The sequence below is a fragment of the Arctopsyche grandis genome, chromosome 1, assembly GCF_051622035.1.
Source record: "Arctopsyche grandis isolate Sample6627 chromosome 1, ASM5162203v2, whole genome shotgun sequence".
Taxonomy (NCBI): Eukaryota; Metazoa; Arthropoda; class Insecta; order Trichoptera; family Hydropsychidae; genus Arctopsyche; species Arctopsyche grandis.
Window position 1 is genome coordinate 11,863,529 of NC_135355.1, and position 18,943 is coordinate 11,882,471.

Genomic DNA, 18,943 nt, shown 5'->3' on the forward strand with positions numbered 1-18,943 from the left:
TCGTCTATAAAGCTTTGATTTCATTAAAAATTTAAATTTGCCTTTATAGAGGTATTAATTTTTAGAAAACTCTATTATTAATCTATGCTAAAAATTTCACATCATGAATATTTCAAATTTATAAAACTGAAGACTGAAAAGAGTTTAAGAATTCTGAAGAATCATCACATTTAGATTATATTATATATAAAAAAATATTTCTTTTGCAAAACATATTTTTTTATTTACATATCATGATTTCTTTTTATAGAAACTTTTATTCATTATTAAATTTTTGATTTAACAAATATACATATATATATATATATATATATATATATATATATATATATATATATATATATATATATATATATATATATATATATTTGTCCTAAAAAGAACAATTATGTATATATAATATCTTTATTTGTTATACTTATCAGTATGAATAAATATTAAAAATTGACAATTAAAATAATTAGATATATATAATATATGTATGTATGTAACAAAAAACTATAACCTTATACTACGTAGTGAAACTTTTTAATAAAAGAATAATTTTTTTGGAAAACACTAAATGCAACGTTACAAAATGTTTCATGTGAACCACAAATTTAAATTAGCTTGTGTGGTTATTTCGTTGTAGAATAATAAAAAAGTATAAAACATTGAATTTTTCACCCTAAAGTAGAAAAATTAATCCATAAAAAATCTAGTTCCTATATATTATATTATTAGCAAAAAATAAGTATTGGAATCTTGATAGATAACTTTATTAATCAAAACACATTATGAACATTTGAATTATGTGCTCAAGAACAAGTTCAATTTATTTTAAATGCAATTAATTTACAATAGCTGCTTTTTATAATACTTCAATTTTACTAAATTTTTTTAGAAGAATTCACACGTATTCTTATTGTTACTGTGTATATTTATTATATTGATAATATATGAAGTAAATATGCTCAAATATTTTTGAACAGGTTGAATTTACAAGAGGAAAATATATGTATAAATAAAAGTAATCACTCTAAAAAACGTATTCAACCTTTCACTAGAAAGTAATACATACTATTATATATTAACTCATTTATTGCTGCACAAAATCTACGACGAATCCCGAAATTTTAAAAATGGTGAAATTTGGATAAAAATTCATCAGCACACTATACTTTAAAGGAGCATTGAAGTGTCTTTAATAAACCTAATGTTCATGACAACATTAAATGGGTTTGAAAACTCATTTATATTGTCAGGAACTTCATATTTATGGTAGAACAGCACTTTTTTTATTCTTCGATTATATGTACATAGAAATTGATTTTCTTTAAATAAGTACAAATAAATAAACAGTATTAATAGTGCGATATATAATTCAATCAAATATTATTAATTCAAATGCTCATACAAATCAAAATTACGTGTAAATAAATCCATGCATACATAAGGGCAAATTCATGCACTTTGGTAGTTTTGTAAAACTGGTTGGAATTCATTTATGTCATAAAATTTCACATTTACTAAATGACTCTAATTGTAATATTGTCTAATTGTCATCACCATTCTCATCATCATCTGTGGTAAATTCACTTTCATTTCCATCCTGAAAAAATCAAATAAAGGTAAATTATAAATATGTAATAGATATTATAAATAAATAAATTTATAATTCCCCATGATGTCACTACGGATTTCACTTTTTTTCCATATTTGAAATGGAGGAAATGTTTCAACAATGAAATCAGAAAAATTGGCAAACTGATGAACTATGCTGCTGGCTGGTATTAAATTACATTGCACATAAAATTTATTTGAATATACCTGTGCTTGGTGATCACTCTCTGAGTCACTAATATCCCATTGAGGATGATCTGTTGGAACATCCGGTGCTTCTTTCACATCTAATTTTATATCTTGTTGTTGATCCATTCCTATGTAAGAGTCTGGAAAACAAATACAACAAAACATCAAAGAAAACATAATTTCTATGCACGTATGTATGTACCTAAATATACATATATTTTATGATTACACGACATCTTGTCCACAGATATTTCGTTCACCAACAACTCGCTCACAGCCTTTCGTTCACCGATATCTCACTCACTGACGCTTCATTCACGACCTTTGGTTCATATACATGTCGTTCAGAGATATTTTCTTATTCGATATTTCATTCACGAATATATCGTTCATAAATATAAAATAACAAATTCGCGGAGCTCATAAGTAAATGGTGTAGGGTCGTTATCAATAATTTTTCTGACTTTTTCCATAAATAAATTATTATGTCATATAATCGCAAAAACAATTTTCGAAAAAGTTCACTTATTCAAGCAATTTCAAAGGTAATCAAATTAGAATCTCCCGTTCTATAATTGTTGACGCGAATTTCTACGCCAAATTTATTCGGATTTTTGAATAAATACATATAGCTCGATAACTATGTATTTGAGTTTGGAAAATGAAATAAAAAATAGTATAATATATATAAAAACCGACTGTCGATAAATATATTTGTATATATGTGAGGGACGATCAACCATCAACCAGTGTGGGGAACCAATTGTTTTTTTCATATTTTTCAGTTTTTTCAATTTTTTTCATATTCGTGCTCCGGGGGCCGGGGGCGCCTGGGGCAAAGGCCCCGGGGTGCCAGAGGCATCGGGGACGCTGGGGGCGCTGGGAGCGCCGGAGGTGTTTGCGGCGCTGGGAGCGCCGGAGGCGTTTGCGGCGCTGGGGGCGAAGCACCGGAGTATCGGAGGCGCCGGGGGCAAAGGCGTCGGGGCGTCGGCGATGCACAAAACGTAATTCGTAATTTCTAATTCGTGCATCAATTTCTTTCCGAAACCAGTCGATTCAATATCTTTAACTTTATTTTTATACGAGTTTCAATTCCTTTTCGAAATCACCCGTTCAAATCAACGGGCCCAACACTAGTGTATATATATTTACGGTTCCACGATAAAACGCTTACGGATCTAACGCCAACGACAACGCGCAAACGACAAAACAATCACGGAAATTACACGCATAGATAAAACGCTCACGCGACACATATTTACATATCAACTCTTTGTTGCTGCTTTTAATTTTAACTTCTTAAAATATTGTCAGCAGTTTTATATGTAATATGATTCAATCACGATAATATAAAATTTATGTAATAATTTAATTAAAAATATGTTTTAACGATATATTGTTTATGTTAAAGAAACCCACAAGTGTGCATAATATGTATTTACACAAGAGCTGGATGAAAAGTTAACCATTTAATCGCCACGCGTTTGTAGAAAGCCCGCCCCAGCGCCAAGTATTTTCAATTTAAAAAAAAGTACTTTTACTAATAATTAAATTATTTTAATATTTTTAACTTACATAATTGGTGAGCCGCAATCAATCCAACAAAAAATTTTACAGGAAAAAAAAACACTTTGGGCTGCCACACAATACACAGATCAATAAAAAATGAATACTACAAGTCGAGAAGAAAGCTCGGGACAAACTAGTTATAATGACAACAAATCAACCGATTATCGTTAACATGTGTTAGCAATAAACGAAACACGTGTGTTTCGTTCGCATTGGCGCTGTCCACACACACGATATCTACTACCGATATTTCCATATCCAGTTCCTAAATAGCAACCATAGGTTGCAATATGGGAACTAGATATGGAAATATCGGTAGTAGATATCGTGTGTGTGGACGGCGCCAATGACACATCTCGTAAAGATTCTGCGTCATACTAAATTACATTCTTCTATTCGGTAAACAAATTAAATGAAACTAATCGTAATTTTTCACATTTTAAAATAATTAATAACATAATTCATTATCATTTTTAAATAAATAATTGATAATTTTTTTCGAAGAAAATCGATTATTTTATTTTCGTGTTTAGTACCAACCAGTGCTAAATAAAAAAGAACCAAGGCGGTGTTTAATTTTTATGACCCCCCCCCCTTTTTCATTAAAAAAATATGTATCCTAATATGGTGCCACGACAATTGGTTCATTTCCAAAAGGTTTGACAACACAATGTACCCGACAATTGGTGCACTGACAAAATGTCCACGAAAATAACGTTCAAGCGACAAAATGTTCAATAGTCCTAAATTTTCGTATTTCAATATTTTCTTATCTATGTAAATAGAAAAAATTACTTTTTAAGCGTATGTACTGGGGATGTCATTGAATTAGTTTATATGTTAGGGGTTCTCAACCGTCTCCAAAATTTACTTTTTATCATACATCCCGAATGTCGTTGATTTAGTTTATATGTCAGGGGTTCTCAACCGTATCGAATATTTTATTCATATTTCACGGAAGTGTGAAAAAAACATATTATTGATCACTGTCAAGCGAGTATAAATATGTATGAACCCCTGACATATAAACTAATTCAATGACATCCGCAGTACATATGCTTAAAAAGCATTTTTTTCAATTTAAATAAGAAAATATTGGATACGGTTGAGAGCTCCTGACATTTAAACTAATTCAATGAAATCCACGATAGATATATACATATTATTATATACATGTATAAAAACAGACGCGATGTTAGGATGTATATTTGTATGTATATAAATGGCAAACGAGGGACCAGTATGGGGAACGAAAAAACATTTTTTTTGATCCCAGGAGCAAATGTTGTACGTAGAGATAATATTGTAAAATTTAAATAATATATATGAGTGACGTTGTGTCCGAAAGTGCAACATTAATTGCGTCTAATGGTGCGTACGCACCAAGCCAACGTACGGCCCACAGGCCAACTTTTAAAACCAGTAGCGTACAAAATATCGAAATAAAAATTAAATTAAAAAATTGAAATTAAATATCAAAATTAAGCTAAAAAGCGAGATTGAGCTAAAATTAGATCATCATTGATGTTTTGAATTACAGCAATGTTTTGAATTACGACGATACGCATTTACAACCAGAGAAATATTATAATTTTTCTGCTTACGAGGAAAAAATAATCTTGTTATTATTTCTTAAAAGTCGTGACGATATCCACTGTCCTCTGAGAAAACAATTATACGGCATCACACTTTAGCCTATATACGGTTGTATGAGTTGATTTGAGATTGTATTTGTATATTCGTGAATTCGCTCCCATTCGATCAAAATCCATCCTCTTGTCGGTCACTAAAGCCCGGACCCAGAGCGCACCGTTCATTGTTCAAATGCATTGTTAAAGGATTGCCGAACCTTTTTTACAAAGCATTTACAACAATTTAACAATAAGCGGCGCACTTTGGGTCCGTACTCTAGTCATCACAAAGGGAAATAATATTAATAAATAAATCAGCTCAGAGGTCAAATTTATCGGATGTGTGTGATTTTTATTTTTGTTTGTGATATAGAATTCTATATTAATTTTATTTCGACGAAATAAAAAAAAAACACTTTGACAAAACACCAACAACTCTAGTCTCTCGGTTTCGAGGAGAGAAACAATTGAAGAACCAAAAAACCGTTTGATGTACCGCCGATACAACGAATTATCGACGAACGAACGATTACCCATACTATTACATGATATACTCTCAGTAGCGGTGATTTATGAGGAAGTAAAAATAATAATTCTTTGATTTATTTTCGATATTAGTGCGTATCTTCGTAAGTCAACACATCTTCAAAACAACAAAAAAAAAAAGGAATTTTTGAACACCGTTAGTCCTATCAAACTAAAACTTAGTATCCCCCCTTAAGGTCTGTTCATACTTAACAGCACTGCACGACTCCGTTTCAAATATGTCATTTTATTACATATCTATTCATATCTACCTACACGTCGCGGTCACGTTAAGTTTACAGCAATTTGGTCGAGTGCAAGGCAAAATCGGCTTACTTATACATTAGAGGCCATGACGATACGGCGCAATATTGCTTACGTCGTATTGTCGAGTACTTGCAATATGAATGCATACACGTGCATTCGTAGCTACGCGTCAGAATACAAGTCAGAAAAAATGTTTCGACGTTTATCGAACGAAAAATTATGTATAATCGCGCTGTTGTTGGAAGAAGGCAATAAAAAAGCACGGAGGCGTTTTGATGTGCATCCCATGTTAAAAAATAGAAAAACCGGAGAGTTTTGGACACTGTGTGTATAAGGAGCTTGAGGATGATGGACAAATTTTTTTTAAATATTTCAGTAAAAAATTTAAATTTTTTTAAATATTTGCGCCAAAACCATGTCGAAAGATTGAACAGCTGTCAACTGTCACTATCGATAATTGGTCCAAAACAGCAAAGCACGTAATTCGCGTGTATATTTCCACGATGGCCAAAAAAACGGATATGATACGTTGACGGATGTTGCTGTAAGGTATGAACAGGAAATGTCGGGTACTGCTGTAAGCCTGCCGTGGCGTAAACGTGACGGTTGGTATGAATATACCCATACAAAATGTGCCAAAGAATACTTTTCGTACGGCCGGATACCTGCTGAAGTCAGTACGTGCTGACTAGGTATGAACAGACCTTTATAGGTGTCCCCTTTTTTTAAAGTTTTAGAATTCAATTATCTCCCAAGCTTTCTTATGTTTTTCTCAAACTAACGAAAAATACTTTTTCCAATTTCATTAGTATCACAGGATATTTTTAGATGTCATTGTGAAGAAACCAAAGTTAATTTCGATTTAATTAAATACGAAGGAGCGCGCACCCGTGCGCTCATGGCTAATAGGTGTTTAATGATGTAAATACGATATGTACATATGAATGAAATATCTGTAGACGACATATCTGTGAACCAACGGTCGTTAGCGAGTCGTCAGTGAACAACTTGTGACACCATATTACATGTATTACGATACATAATTCAGTGTGTGTATTGTATTAAAACACATATATGTACAAACCTGATCTCAGACAAACAGTTAATACATATGGACCAGGCCACATGGGAGCTGTAAACCGTAATTGAACGTCTTGAGTATCTACTAAATTTGTTACGTGACTAGGAGCTGTTAGTAATGATAGAGATTTTCTATCACAAATATATGTCCACCAGTATTCTTGTTTATCCTAAAATTAATAAATGTTGAATAAAAACAGTCAAATAGCAATGAAATTAGTTTATGTACATACGTATATATGTATATATATATTGTACATATGTATATGTTTAGTAGTACCTCAGGATAATATGGACAATGAACAGGATGTGAAGTTTTAGATCTTCCTTCGAGTTTCTCTCGTTTTTGAATTTTATTTTGAAACCTGAAATAGTTAAATGCATAAACAATGATTTAATTTTTATGTACATATATCAAAAAATAAATGAACATAAAGTATTGAATGAAAAATTGACAAAATGTGATATTGAATCTTTGAAAATGAATTATTTTCAAAAACAATCTTTTTTTCACACAATAAATGTAATTAAATTACTACATAATAATAAAAATGTTATTTACTTATTCCACTCCGTGTCGTCATCTACATCGTCAACTTTTTTATCATTGTCTTCGGCTTCAGAATTTCTATGAGATCCTTCAGTAGCATCATCATTATCTGAGAGATTAGATGCATCTGAATCATCTGTAAATAGTACATGCATATTGTACATAATGTTGACAGTAAAATAATATAATCAAAGATTATTAAAACATCAATATCATACCCCCCAAGTTATCATCACCTGATTGAGGCACTCTACTGGGCTTTTTAGCAACACCATTGGGGGATGTTTGTGCTGACTGATTTTTAGCAGCAGCTGCAGCAGTGGCAGTGGCAGCAGCAGCAGCAGCTGCAGCTGCTGCTTTTTCTTTCGCTTGCTGTACTTTTGAATGAGCCTTACTCTTTGATTTCTTACTCGATGAAGATTTTTTAGGTGGTTTCATCCAAACAGGTTTTTTATTTACATCCTTCTTTTGGGCTTCAGCAGCAGGCTTCGGTTCACCAGTTGCTTCTCCCTCTTCTGTTATTTCATCTGGTTCTCTTTGGGAAAAAAGTTGATGTAACAAAATGTAGATATAAATAATAACATTGGATTACTGACTAATAATTAAAAATAATTACTAATTTGAATCCATTGTCATGAATGAATATTGTCCAACTTTTTTTCATTCTTTAATATTGTGTAATTAATTTTTAATTAAAAATTAAAAGGTATTAACTTTAGTCAAAATTTAAGAGGTATATATGTACGCATACTTTTATTTTCATCTACATATATATTTTGTACGATGTCACGACAAAATGATAACGCGACATAATGTTTACATGACATAATGTCTACAGACAAAATGATTACACGACATAATGTACATAAACAGAAAATTCATTTGGCCAAAAACGATTTTTTTAACGAAATAAATAATAATAATAAATAAGTATTATGTCGGGTAATCATTTTGTTGATAGACATTATATCTCGTTATCATTTTTTCTGTAGACATTATGTCTATAGAAAAACATCATCTACATTGTCCATAGAAATTATATCGGGTTATCATTTTATCGGGGACGTTGTGTCATTCGGCGTTTTGTCTTGGAACAATTTTGTACTTATATACATACATACTTGTAAAAGTGCATTTAAAATTTAAATTGATCGTCCAAATTAGTTGAAAGACAAAAAATATATCAAAAAAATTGTTTGAATAAATGGAAAACAAATCATATTCGTAATTAGTGGATCCGAATTAGTACTTTGTATTTTGGATTCTAGCTAAGATATAAAATGCTAAAATTTGCTGTCCAGGTAAAATTTCTTACTTAAGTTGTTGTTGCTCTCTAACACTGGTATTTCCAAACACATCTTTCATATATGATCTTTTAAGGGAAACAGTGACAGTAACAATCGCGCCAGCCGTCACTTCAGTAGAATTTTCATCATCGATAACTTCTGTGTTGACTTTGAAATGTATGAACGGCATATTAGAGAGTACTTGGATCAAATCCTCATATTGTTGATCATTAAGTCCCCTCAAAAGCTGACGTCTGTCTTCTTCAGGCATTTGTGCAAGTTGTTGCAAAGTCTGCACGTGCTTTTTGCGACCTGAGAAATACTTCAAATTTTCTTCGGTTATATATGGGAGTTGTAAAAGTGGAGATTTGTATTCCCACAAAGCTTGAACTATCAGTGGCGACAATTTCATGCATACTTCTATTGTTTCAATTCGAGGACGCTTTTGAACTGTAAAATCATATAAGAACATTAAAAAAACATATGGAATCAAAAATAAATTATATTAAATATTTAACATACTTCTTCCAGCATAAGCGAGTAATGTTAAATTGTTAACACAATTTACCATTTCTAATACCAAATATGGAGCTCTACGAACGATAAATTGCCTGTCTTTTTCCAGTGTTTCAGGATTTAAAACCATTCTCGAAAGATGAGCATGTAGCAATGCTCGAGCTTTAATAGAATATGGACGACACAGCGGTTGCTGTTTATTTTTTTCATTCAAATTAGGAATATCTCGTACTAACTGGAAAAATGTATAAAAATTAAGCATTAAAATATAATTTCCACTTATTGAATATTTGAAACATTTTTTTTAATACCTGTGGTACTTCTTCATTGTCCGACATTCTTTCAACAACTTCAGAATTATGTCTTTTATCGAATTCGCAACTAGCAGCCAATATCATTATTACACGTTTTAGAGCCATTAAATTAGTTTTGTGAATGAAATACATATAAAGTTGAGAGGTGTCCAGAAGCACTTGATCACCAGAAAATTTAATAGAACGATACCACCAAGTACCAACCTATTTCCAAAAAAAAATCTTTTAAAACAACAACGATACATAATTGTAAACAAATAATATTACATATTAGCAAGGAAGATGCTTTACCACTGTCGGTAAGGCAACCATAAACACAAGTCCGTAAAGTCCCAATACCCAGACACTATTTTCTTTCTCAACTATCCAACTTGGTAAAGCGATACCAAAACTCATAGCACCAGGTCCATCAGGATTACCATATTTCTCCCAATTTTTACGAGCTTCATCATCAGTCAAAGCCTAAAAATAAAATACATCAAACAACTGACACTCATAAAGAAAGGCACACTAAGGTCATTATTTACGTCAACATACTTGATACGCTTTGGTGAGTTTCATGAACGCTTTTTCGTTTCCAGTTTCTTTGTCCGGATGTAAAATAAGCGACAGTTTTCTGTACGACTTTTTAATTTCAGCTTGAGAAGCACCTGGAGGAACTCCGAGTATTTCGTATGGATCAAAGTTTGACATTTCATAATCGAATTGTGATACCTTATAAGCTAATAAAATAAGGATAAGCCATCCCAAAATAATGGACGCTTTTATCAGAAAATTTTTTACTCCTCGATAGGGTTCGGAGGTCTCTAAAATTTGTTTTTTTTTAATACATCCCGGACATGAGCAATCTTGAAAACTTTTATCTGGATCTGAAATAATTAGCATAAATTTATTATTTCAGTTTAATTAATACGAAATTAAAAATACATTTGACTATCAAAGAAATTATTTAATGTAAAATTTAAAATTCAGGAATATGGTTGTAATATTTATGAAACTTTTTGGATATGTTTTAGGGGCCATAGTAGGATTTCTAACACTGGTAAAGCTGAAACCGGTTTTACCGGAAAACTGCCATTTTTTACAGCATCATTGAAAACCGATGAAATTTACCCGATCACTGTATTAGATATATTGTAGGTAATTTTAAGAGGATATCATGATAGAATGTTCACACGCAAATTGTTCACAAAATCCTCGTAACTACACCTTTATCAAATTGACTGTTTTCATTTACATAGAAAAAAATATTTTTGAACGTGTTAATGTTCTGCGGTGTGAACATTTTATCTATGAGCGTTTTGTAATGAAACCATTTTCTGTGTACAATGATTTGACCCTGCAGGCTCAAGTCATCCAAAAATATTTATTTACAATTTTTTTCATTTTTCGAGTGATTTATAATGTTAGTTACATGTGCTAGTGTCATAAATGGTACCTGGCATTAGTTTTATTAAAACTAGAAGAAAAAAAATCAAGACCCAGATATGGACAATATTTCTGAATAAGAAACTGAATTGTAAGAAAATCAACATATATCATATATACCTATTTGTTCCTGTTAGTTTGAAAACTGAAGAAAAATCTATTTATCTATTCTTTGTTTTAAATCGTAAGTAATAGTTGAATATATAATAATCGAAAATTTGAATACCCAATATCATAAGGTGACCATTTATTTCAAATTGAAAACCAGGGCATTTTATCAAAAAATTTTTTTTTTCTTAATACTTCCATTATTAAAAACTAACAACGAATTAAATTTTAATTTTCTTTAATGATTTTATAAAATTCTACACATAACTGGTTGAAGTATTCTTATCGATTAGCAAACATTTTAAAGTTTTAACATTCAATATTGCGTTTTTATTACTGTACCACATATTGTTCATCGAAGAACAAGTCCTTTGGCTGATGCATATGTTCCTGGTAAACAAATACAATATTTGACTATTTTTGTCGATATATTTTTAGGAGGTATCGTTTTCGCTGAAGGCTTTTGTATAATTAAATTCATCTATTCGTTAAAAGAGTGTACTGGTTTTATCTCATTTAGTCAATATAGTCAAAAAAACAGTACTGTACTGGTAAAATCAGTACGAATTGTCACCTTACTATATCATCATACTAAAAATGATAAAATTGTTATTCCTATAGAAATTTAATTAAAAAGTATATATTTAAGTTGTGAGGTGAAGGTACAAACGGTCACAGTATAACGGAACATGGCGAAATGACATGAAATGGAAATGAAGAAATGTGAGTTGGAGCTAGCCGTGCTGACATGGAGTACCGTTATTTGCATTAGCATTAGTATTAGGTGAGGTGAGGTGAGGTGAGGTGAGGTGAGGTGAGGTGAGGTGGGGTGGGGCGGGTGGTATGAGAAGAGTGGCAGTAAGTGGCAGAACCTATGGTCTTGCGGCGGGGCCAGTAGTAGAATGTGGCCGGGACGAGGACCAGCGCCAAGAAGGACAGCAGGAAGTAGAAGAAAGTAGCTCCGCTTTCATCGTATTCGAATTTTTGTCCGGCCATCGCACCGCCACTCGCCACCACCACTCGACACGTCGACTTCAGCCACCGCCAGTGCCACTGACACACGCTCGCACACCACACGGCGCAGGCCGTAACGCGATCTGACACACCCATACACCAATTTACTTTTTTTTATTCCTTCTCTATTTTGTTCGTATTTCAACGTGAATGATCAGTGTTTACATTAAACCTCTATATATACTGATTAGAGGTTGTGATTCCTCGACTATTTTTGATTCTCATTTTCTCGGAATATTTGAATCTCGAGAAATCGACATTTTCTTTTTTTATTTCTCGAGATTCTTGAGAATTCTCGACATTTTTTTTTTAATATAGTGAATCGATTTTATTATACACTATAAATATCAAGGAGCTTAAAATAATTTAAAAGGTCAAAATAAAATAATGAAATATTGTTTTAAAAAAAATACTACTTCCGGTTTACGAATTCTGACCAAAACGTTAGCAACTCTAAGTTAGTACATAAAGAATACAAATATAAATTTTCAGCTTAATACGACCAGGGGTGTGGACAGGATCCAGGCCACAACATTTTTGACCTTTCTAAGAGGAGAAAATCCCACTAATTGCGGTTCATTAAATATGGTTATTTTATCTTTTATTTTTACTTAAAATCACTATCTTTATTATACACAATAAATATCAAGAAGCTTAAAATAGTTTAAAAGGTAAAAAAAAAAATAATGAAATATTGTTTTAGAAAAAAATACTACTTCCAGTTTACGAATTCTGACCAAAACGTTAGCAGCTCTGAGTTAGTACATAAATAATATAAATATATACTTTCAGCTTAATACGTCCAGGGGTGTGGACAGGATCCAGGCGACAACATTTTTGACCTTTCTAAGAGGAGAAAATCTCACTTCCGGTTTATTAAATTTTGTGATTTTTTTGAAATGTGACCATTAACAGTGAGCACCACATGGTAATAGTCCGGTCAAATTAGACCAAAAAATAAGCGTGAAGGTACATAAATTCACAACAAGCTGAAAGTGAGTAAAATTGTTCAAAACATAATTATAAATGATATGTCAAAACTCTTCATCGTTCTGATACCTGGAAAAAAATTTACCTGAGGTCAAAGGTCAAAAATATGGGTTTTTCGCAATTTTCAGCAAAACGGTAAGTTTCATCATAAAATTACTTCAGACACAAATTGTAGATCATAAAATTATCTATAAAAAATGTATTAATACTTTTTTTCCTAAGAGCCACCGTTTCTGAGGTATAACGATTCAAAAAGTTGTAAAAGTTGTAATCGTCATAATATGCATTAGTACGCCACGTATATTCCAACGCATGAGTATTACTGCAGCATTTCAAGATGAAATAGAGAAATATTTTGAATATGAATTGGCTCCCTAACCTTTATCTTTATTTGATGACATCGGGATGCGTAAAACACAGAAGTTTAAGATTAACGATTGTTTTCAAAAGGTAAATATTGATATTAACAACACTAATACGACGTACATCATTGACGGAGGATACTTACTACACCGCGTTGTGTGGGATAGCGAAGAAACATTCAACGTTATTTTAGATAAATATATTCAGTATGTACGTCGACATTTTGGTCTCAGAGTTACTGTCGTATTTGATGGCTATAATAATTGCACGAGAAATATTAAAGCTGCAGAACAGCGTCGTCGAACTTTAGCAACATCTTCATCTTCTGATATTTTATTTGATGACAGTTCCTACCAGTCAACAGAAATTTCTTGCAAATACTCACAACAAGTCTTGGTTCATTTCAATTTTGAAAGAAAAGTTTACTGCTGAAAATATATTGGTAAAACAAGCTAATAATAATGCAGATGTACTGATTATTGAAACAGCAATGGAGCAATTCAATTTAACAAATACAACTATTGTTGTTGGTGAAGATGTAGACTTACTCGTATTACTCACTGCTCGAACTCCAACTGAAATAACTATTTTCTTCTTAAAACCTGGAAAAGCTCAACATAAATCGGAAATATATTCATCGAAAAGTTTATCTACTTTTGCAGTGTCAAAATCATGCACTATTTTTAGACGCAATAACTGGCTATGATACGACATCTGCATTTTACGGGAGAGGTAAAACAACAGTTTTTAAAATTATTGAAAAACAAGATTTAGTTCAATATGCTGAAGTTTTTAAAAACAGTAATTCAACTCCACAAGAAGTTATCACCAATGGAATTCGCTTTATTCTTTCTATGTACGGAGCTCCTAAAAAAACTACCTGCTTAGATAAGTATCGATATGGATGTGTCGTTAAAAACACTCGAAATAAAAAACAAGTGCAATTAGCTTGTCTTTCTCCAACCTCAGCTGCTGCTCATCAACATCTTTTTCGGGTATATTACCAAGTTCAAGTGCGGTTTGGTTATCAGCTAGACCCAAAAGACTGGGGTTGGAAGTTGGTCAACAATACATTAAAACCAATTCAGAATTTACTCCCACCTGCGCCGGAAAAACTGCTAAACACTATTTTTTGCAACTGTAAAAAGGGATGCAGTGCTAAATGTGGTTGCAAAAAACTTGGACTTTTTTGTTCTCTCGCATGTACAAATTGTCAAGGCTGGTCGTGTTCTAATGTTGAATCACCAACAGTAGAGGATTCGTTTGATATCAACGAGGAGACATGCGATACATAACTTTTTGCGCAATTTACTTACACCCAGAATGAAGAAGAAGAAGAAGAAGAAGAGGAAGATCAAGAAGAAGATCAAGAAGAAGATCAAGAAGAAGATCAAGAAGAAGATCAAGAAGAAGAACAAGAAGAAGTATTTGAAGATTATGAATCAGATCAATAAATTTCTCTACTTTTTTTTTTAATTTCCATCGCTTTTATCATTTCCAACCCTTGCTAATATATGTTATTATTCAATAGTTTCAAACTAAACAGAATCACAACAGACCTGTGGAATAGGCCTACTGAGGAAACCACGTTAAGAAAAAGCGCTAAGTACACTACCTATGAGGTGGCGTAGAAACGTGTACATATTATGACAATTACAACTTCTTGAATCGTTATATCTCAGAAACGGTGGCTGTTAGAAGAAAAAGCATTGATACATTTTTTATAGATAATTTTATGATCTACAATTTTTGTTTGGAGTAATTTTATGATAAAACTTACCGTTTTGCTGAAAATCGCGAAAAACCCATATTTTTGACCTTTGACCTCAGGTAAATTTTTTTCCAGGTATCAGAACGAAGAGGAGTTTTGACATATCATTTATTTATTTATTTATTTTAATATACAAGTATACCACAGTGTCTTTACAGGTCACCCCAATATGACACTGTGGCCAGACAATACATAAAAGATCAAATACATAAGAAAAAATAAAACAACAATAATAGGAAAACAAATAAAATAAAACATTTAAAAAATTGTAGATAAAAATTAAAAATTGAAAAATTGAGAATTAAAAAATTGAATAATCAAAAATTAAAAAAAACATTAAAAATTACAAATTGAAAATAAGAAACAAAAAAAAACATATATAAATAGTTTAAATTGAATTAAAAGTAAAAATACGGATAGATTATCCGGTGAAATATTGAAAATATCAATGTGATTGCTGACTAAATTCAAGCAGCGTAAGACTCGAGCGATTGGTGAAAAAGCAAGAACATTAGTTCTTGCTTTAATTGTTTGGAACAATGGACGCAATCGATAATCAATGAGGCGAGATGGAACCCAAAATTTCATTTCTTCTAATATAGTTGGGTTGTTAATATCACCTCTTAATAATTTGAAGAAATGACACACAAAAAGCATATCCCTCCGATGAGATAGGGAACTATGTATAGCCAACAGAACCTTGTACAAAAGCACTAGGAAACAGTTGAGGGTAGTATCCAAACTCCCTCATATATAGATAGTGGAGGAACTTCTTTTGAACTCTTTCAATTTTTAGAGAGTGAGTTAATTCACTGGGACTCCATATAATGGCATCAGATTCCAAAATGTTTCGGACCAATGCGTTATAAAGAAGACGCAAAACTCTTAAATTATTGAAATTGTGAGCATTGCGTAAAACGAAACCCAGCATCTTTGAAGCTTTATTGCACATATTGGAAATATGGATACCAAACTTCCATCTGCTCTCAAACGTAACGCCAAGGTCTTTTTTGGATAATTTTCTACACAGTGGAGTTCCACCAAGATTATACTGATATAAGGTGGGGTTAGAAGACCGAGTAAAATACATAATATTGCATTTACTAACGCAAAGAGGTAAATGATTATTAGTCGCCCAGCACCATAAAGAGTTCAAATTACTCTGAGGACCTCACAGTCAGAAACACTATCAATTTTCATGAATAACTTGAGGTCATCAGCATATAGTAAAAAAATTGAATCTGAAAGTACCGAGCCAATATCATTCACATAGATTAGAAATAGTAAAGGTCCCAGATTAGAGCCTTGGGGCACGCCAGAAGATGTGAGGTATACTTCAAAGAAATGGCCATCAAAACAAACAAACTGACGACGATTACTTAAATAAGAAGTAAAAAAATCAGTAAGATTATCCGATAGACCAAAATTGGCCAATTTCTTAATAAGTATTGAATGATCAACCTTATCAAAAGCTTTAGCAAAATGGGTATAGATCACATCAACTTGATGCCCTGCATCTAGCGATTTAGTAATGAAGTTTGAGAAAGACAAAAGATTAGTAGTCGTAGAGCGTGCTGAACGAAAACCATGCTGTTGGTCTATGATAAACCGATTGCAATGATTATAAAGTAATCTCTGCAAAATTATTTCGAATAATTTGGCTGGAGCCGAAACAATGGCTACTGGTCTGTAATTATTAATAAAAGATTTATCGTCATTTTTGTGAATTGTGAATTTTGTGAATTGTGAATTGAATAATTATGTTTTGAATAATTTTACTCACTTTCAGCTTGTTGTGAATTTATGTATCCTTGAATGTCTAAATTGACTGGACTATAATATAAATAAGAGGTTAGTAAAAAGTAAAATTACAAAAACATCAAGATTTTAAAAAAAGAAACAGATAAAGTAAAAAAAAAAAAAGAAAGACAATGAAGGTGAAGAAGCAAATCAACCACAGATTATTTTCTTCACCTTTGTCCTAAAAATACTAATCGAATCATTTTTTTGATGATGGCTGCACCCCATAAGGCTACGTCCCCTGCGCCCCTTGTGGAGCCCCCTGCGGAGACTGAATCGAAAAAAATAGAATCAGCGCCTATGAATCGAAAAAAATCATTTGTTCGATGACGTCACGGATCTACGAATGAAAGAACAACCAACGAACAACCAAGGATACATACAAAGTCTCTTTCCAAATTATATATTAGATATATGTGCATATATATGTATATATATATATATATATATATATATATATATATATATATATATATATATATATATATATATATATATATCAGTGGCGTGCGCTGAAATTCTCTCTTTTTGTCGTACAGCCTTACTTAATGTGCACGAACGGGCTACAAGAGGAACAGCCTGTTCCTCTTGTATCCCGTAATGCAGCGGTTTCCAAACTATATGCTACTGCGCCTCCCTTTTTTTTCCGCGCCTCCCCACCTTTTATTTTTTAATAGATATAATAATATAGACACGTTTTAAATAATATACCTTTATTAAAAAAAAATACTGAACACTACAATAGACAGAATAATAAATAGGTTTTGCTAGGTTTTAACTAGGGTTGCCATACGTCCCGTATATACGGGACATGTCCCGTATTTCACTACTCGGTCCCGTATTACAATTTTTCCCGTTTTCTCCCGAAACTTTTCTCCAAATACAGACTGTCGATTTCTTTAACACTGCATTGATAAGTGGTCACAATCATTCAAAAAATGTAATGCTTTCGATTGGATGACTCTCAAGCAAGTTCCTGAATGGGGGGAAATAGAACGAACCGTTGAATACTTGCAAGTAAGGAACATCGATGTTGGAAACAATGAGCTTCTTTTCAACCAGTTCGTATATTTAAAAGATTATTTAAATAAAAATAATACCAACGAAAAGTGGGAGACAACGCTGAAATTGAGTATGGAAGAGAAATGGCTGAAGTTTTTTAGAGATACCAAGCATATTGAACAGAAGTCATGTTTAATAAAACTATGTGAGTATATATTTGCCATTCCAGCCCACAATGCCAATGTGGAGAGAATATTTTCCCTGATGTCAACACAATGGTCGGACGAAAGAAATAAGCTGGCAGTTGAGACAGTTGAGGCAATTTTGGTTTGCCAGTATAATTTTAAAATGGTTGCTATTTCTTCTTTGAGTTCAAACACCCTTTGAATCAATTTTGCACGGGATAGCCAGCGAACTTCACAATAATACAAAAGTGAGGTATAATTAGCTTCCATAGGACATTGCTCTCAAAGGACTGTTCTTAATGTAGTTTATAATTTTTATAACTTTTGTAAAAATGCTGTTCAGTTCCTCGCTCATATTTTTTGACACTAGAGCTGCTCTGTGAAGCATACAGTGCGTCCAGATAGCATGTGGTACATTATTTTTGACCAATGCTTGAAGACCTGCTTTGTGGTCATTGAGTGAGCTCCGTCGGTACACAGTCCAACGCAATTATTCCACTTTATGTCGTTTTCTTCAAAAAAAACTGTCTATTATATTAAAAATTTCGATGGATGTGCTCTTTCCAAGAATGGGCTTGCAAAATAATATATCTTTTAATATATTATTATCCGCGACATATCGAACATATGCAATTAAATGGGCATCTTTAGCTAAAACAGAGCGTTTGCAAAGGCGCAATTTTTAAAATCTTCCTCTCCGGATATTTTTTTATAGGAATTAAATGTATGTATATATATAAAAATGAAAGAAAA

The 18,943-nt window shown here is 32.2% G+C and overlaps 1 protein-coding gene across 3 annotated transcripts; it reads right to left on the reverse strand.

The window, feature by feature from the left end:
• Positions 1-479: 479 nt before the first annotated feature.
• On the reverse strand, positions 480-12,158 carry Sec63 (translocation protein Sec63). Of its 3 annotated transcripts, none has more exons than XM_077429621.1 (12): positions 11,938-12,158; positions 10,067-10,398; positions 9,821-9,991; positions 9,527-9,733; positions 9,222-9,450; positions 8,729-9,149; positions 7,632-7,948; positions 7,426-7,549; positions 7,144-7,228; positions 6,868-7,033; positions 1,810-1,931; positions 480-1,591 (listed from the first exon to the last, which is right to left on the reverse strand). In XM_077429621.1, exons 1-12 carry the CDS (start codon positions 12,059-12,061, stop codon positions 1,535-1,537), a joined length of 2,355 nt encoding a protein of 784 aa, XP_077285747.1. In that variant the 5' UTR covers positions 12,062-12,158; the 3' UTR covers positions 480-1,534. The 3 variants fall into 3 exon arrangements, 2 of the variants coding, with proteins under 2 accessions (XP_077285747.1, XP_077285756.1); XM_077429630.1 differs by having other exon boundaries at positions 551-1,591; positions 7,650-7,948; XR_013260513.1 differs by lacking the exons at positions 480-1,591; positions 1,810-1,931 and adding an exon at positions 5,571-5,707 and having other exon boundaries at positions 6,488-7,033; positions 11,938-12,086.
• Positions 12,159-18,943: the final 6,785 nt, after the last annotated feature.

What these genes read in the sequence shown, in the direction of transcription:
- Sec63 (XM_077429621.1), bottom strand. Translation starts at nt 12,061, where the DNA reads ATGGCCGGACAAAAATTCGAATACGATGAAAGCGGAGCTACTTTCTTC. An exon ending in TGGTTGCCTTACCGACAGTG is followed by an intron (nt 9,734 to 9,820) that starts GTAAAGCATCTT and finishes TTTTGGAAATAG; the next exon opens with GTTGGTACTTGGTGGTATCG. An exon ending in ACTCGCTTATGCTGGAAGAA is followed by an intron (nt 9,150 to 9,221) that starts GTATGTTAAATA and finishes ATGATTTTACAG; the next exon opens with TTCAAAAGCGTCCTCGAATT.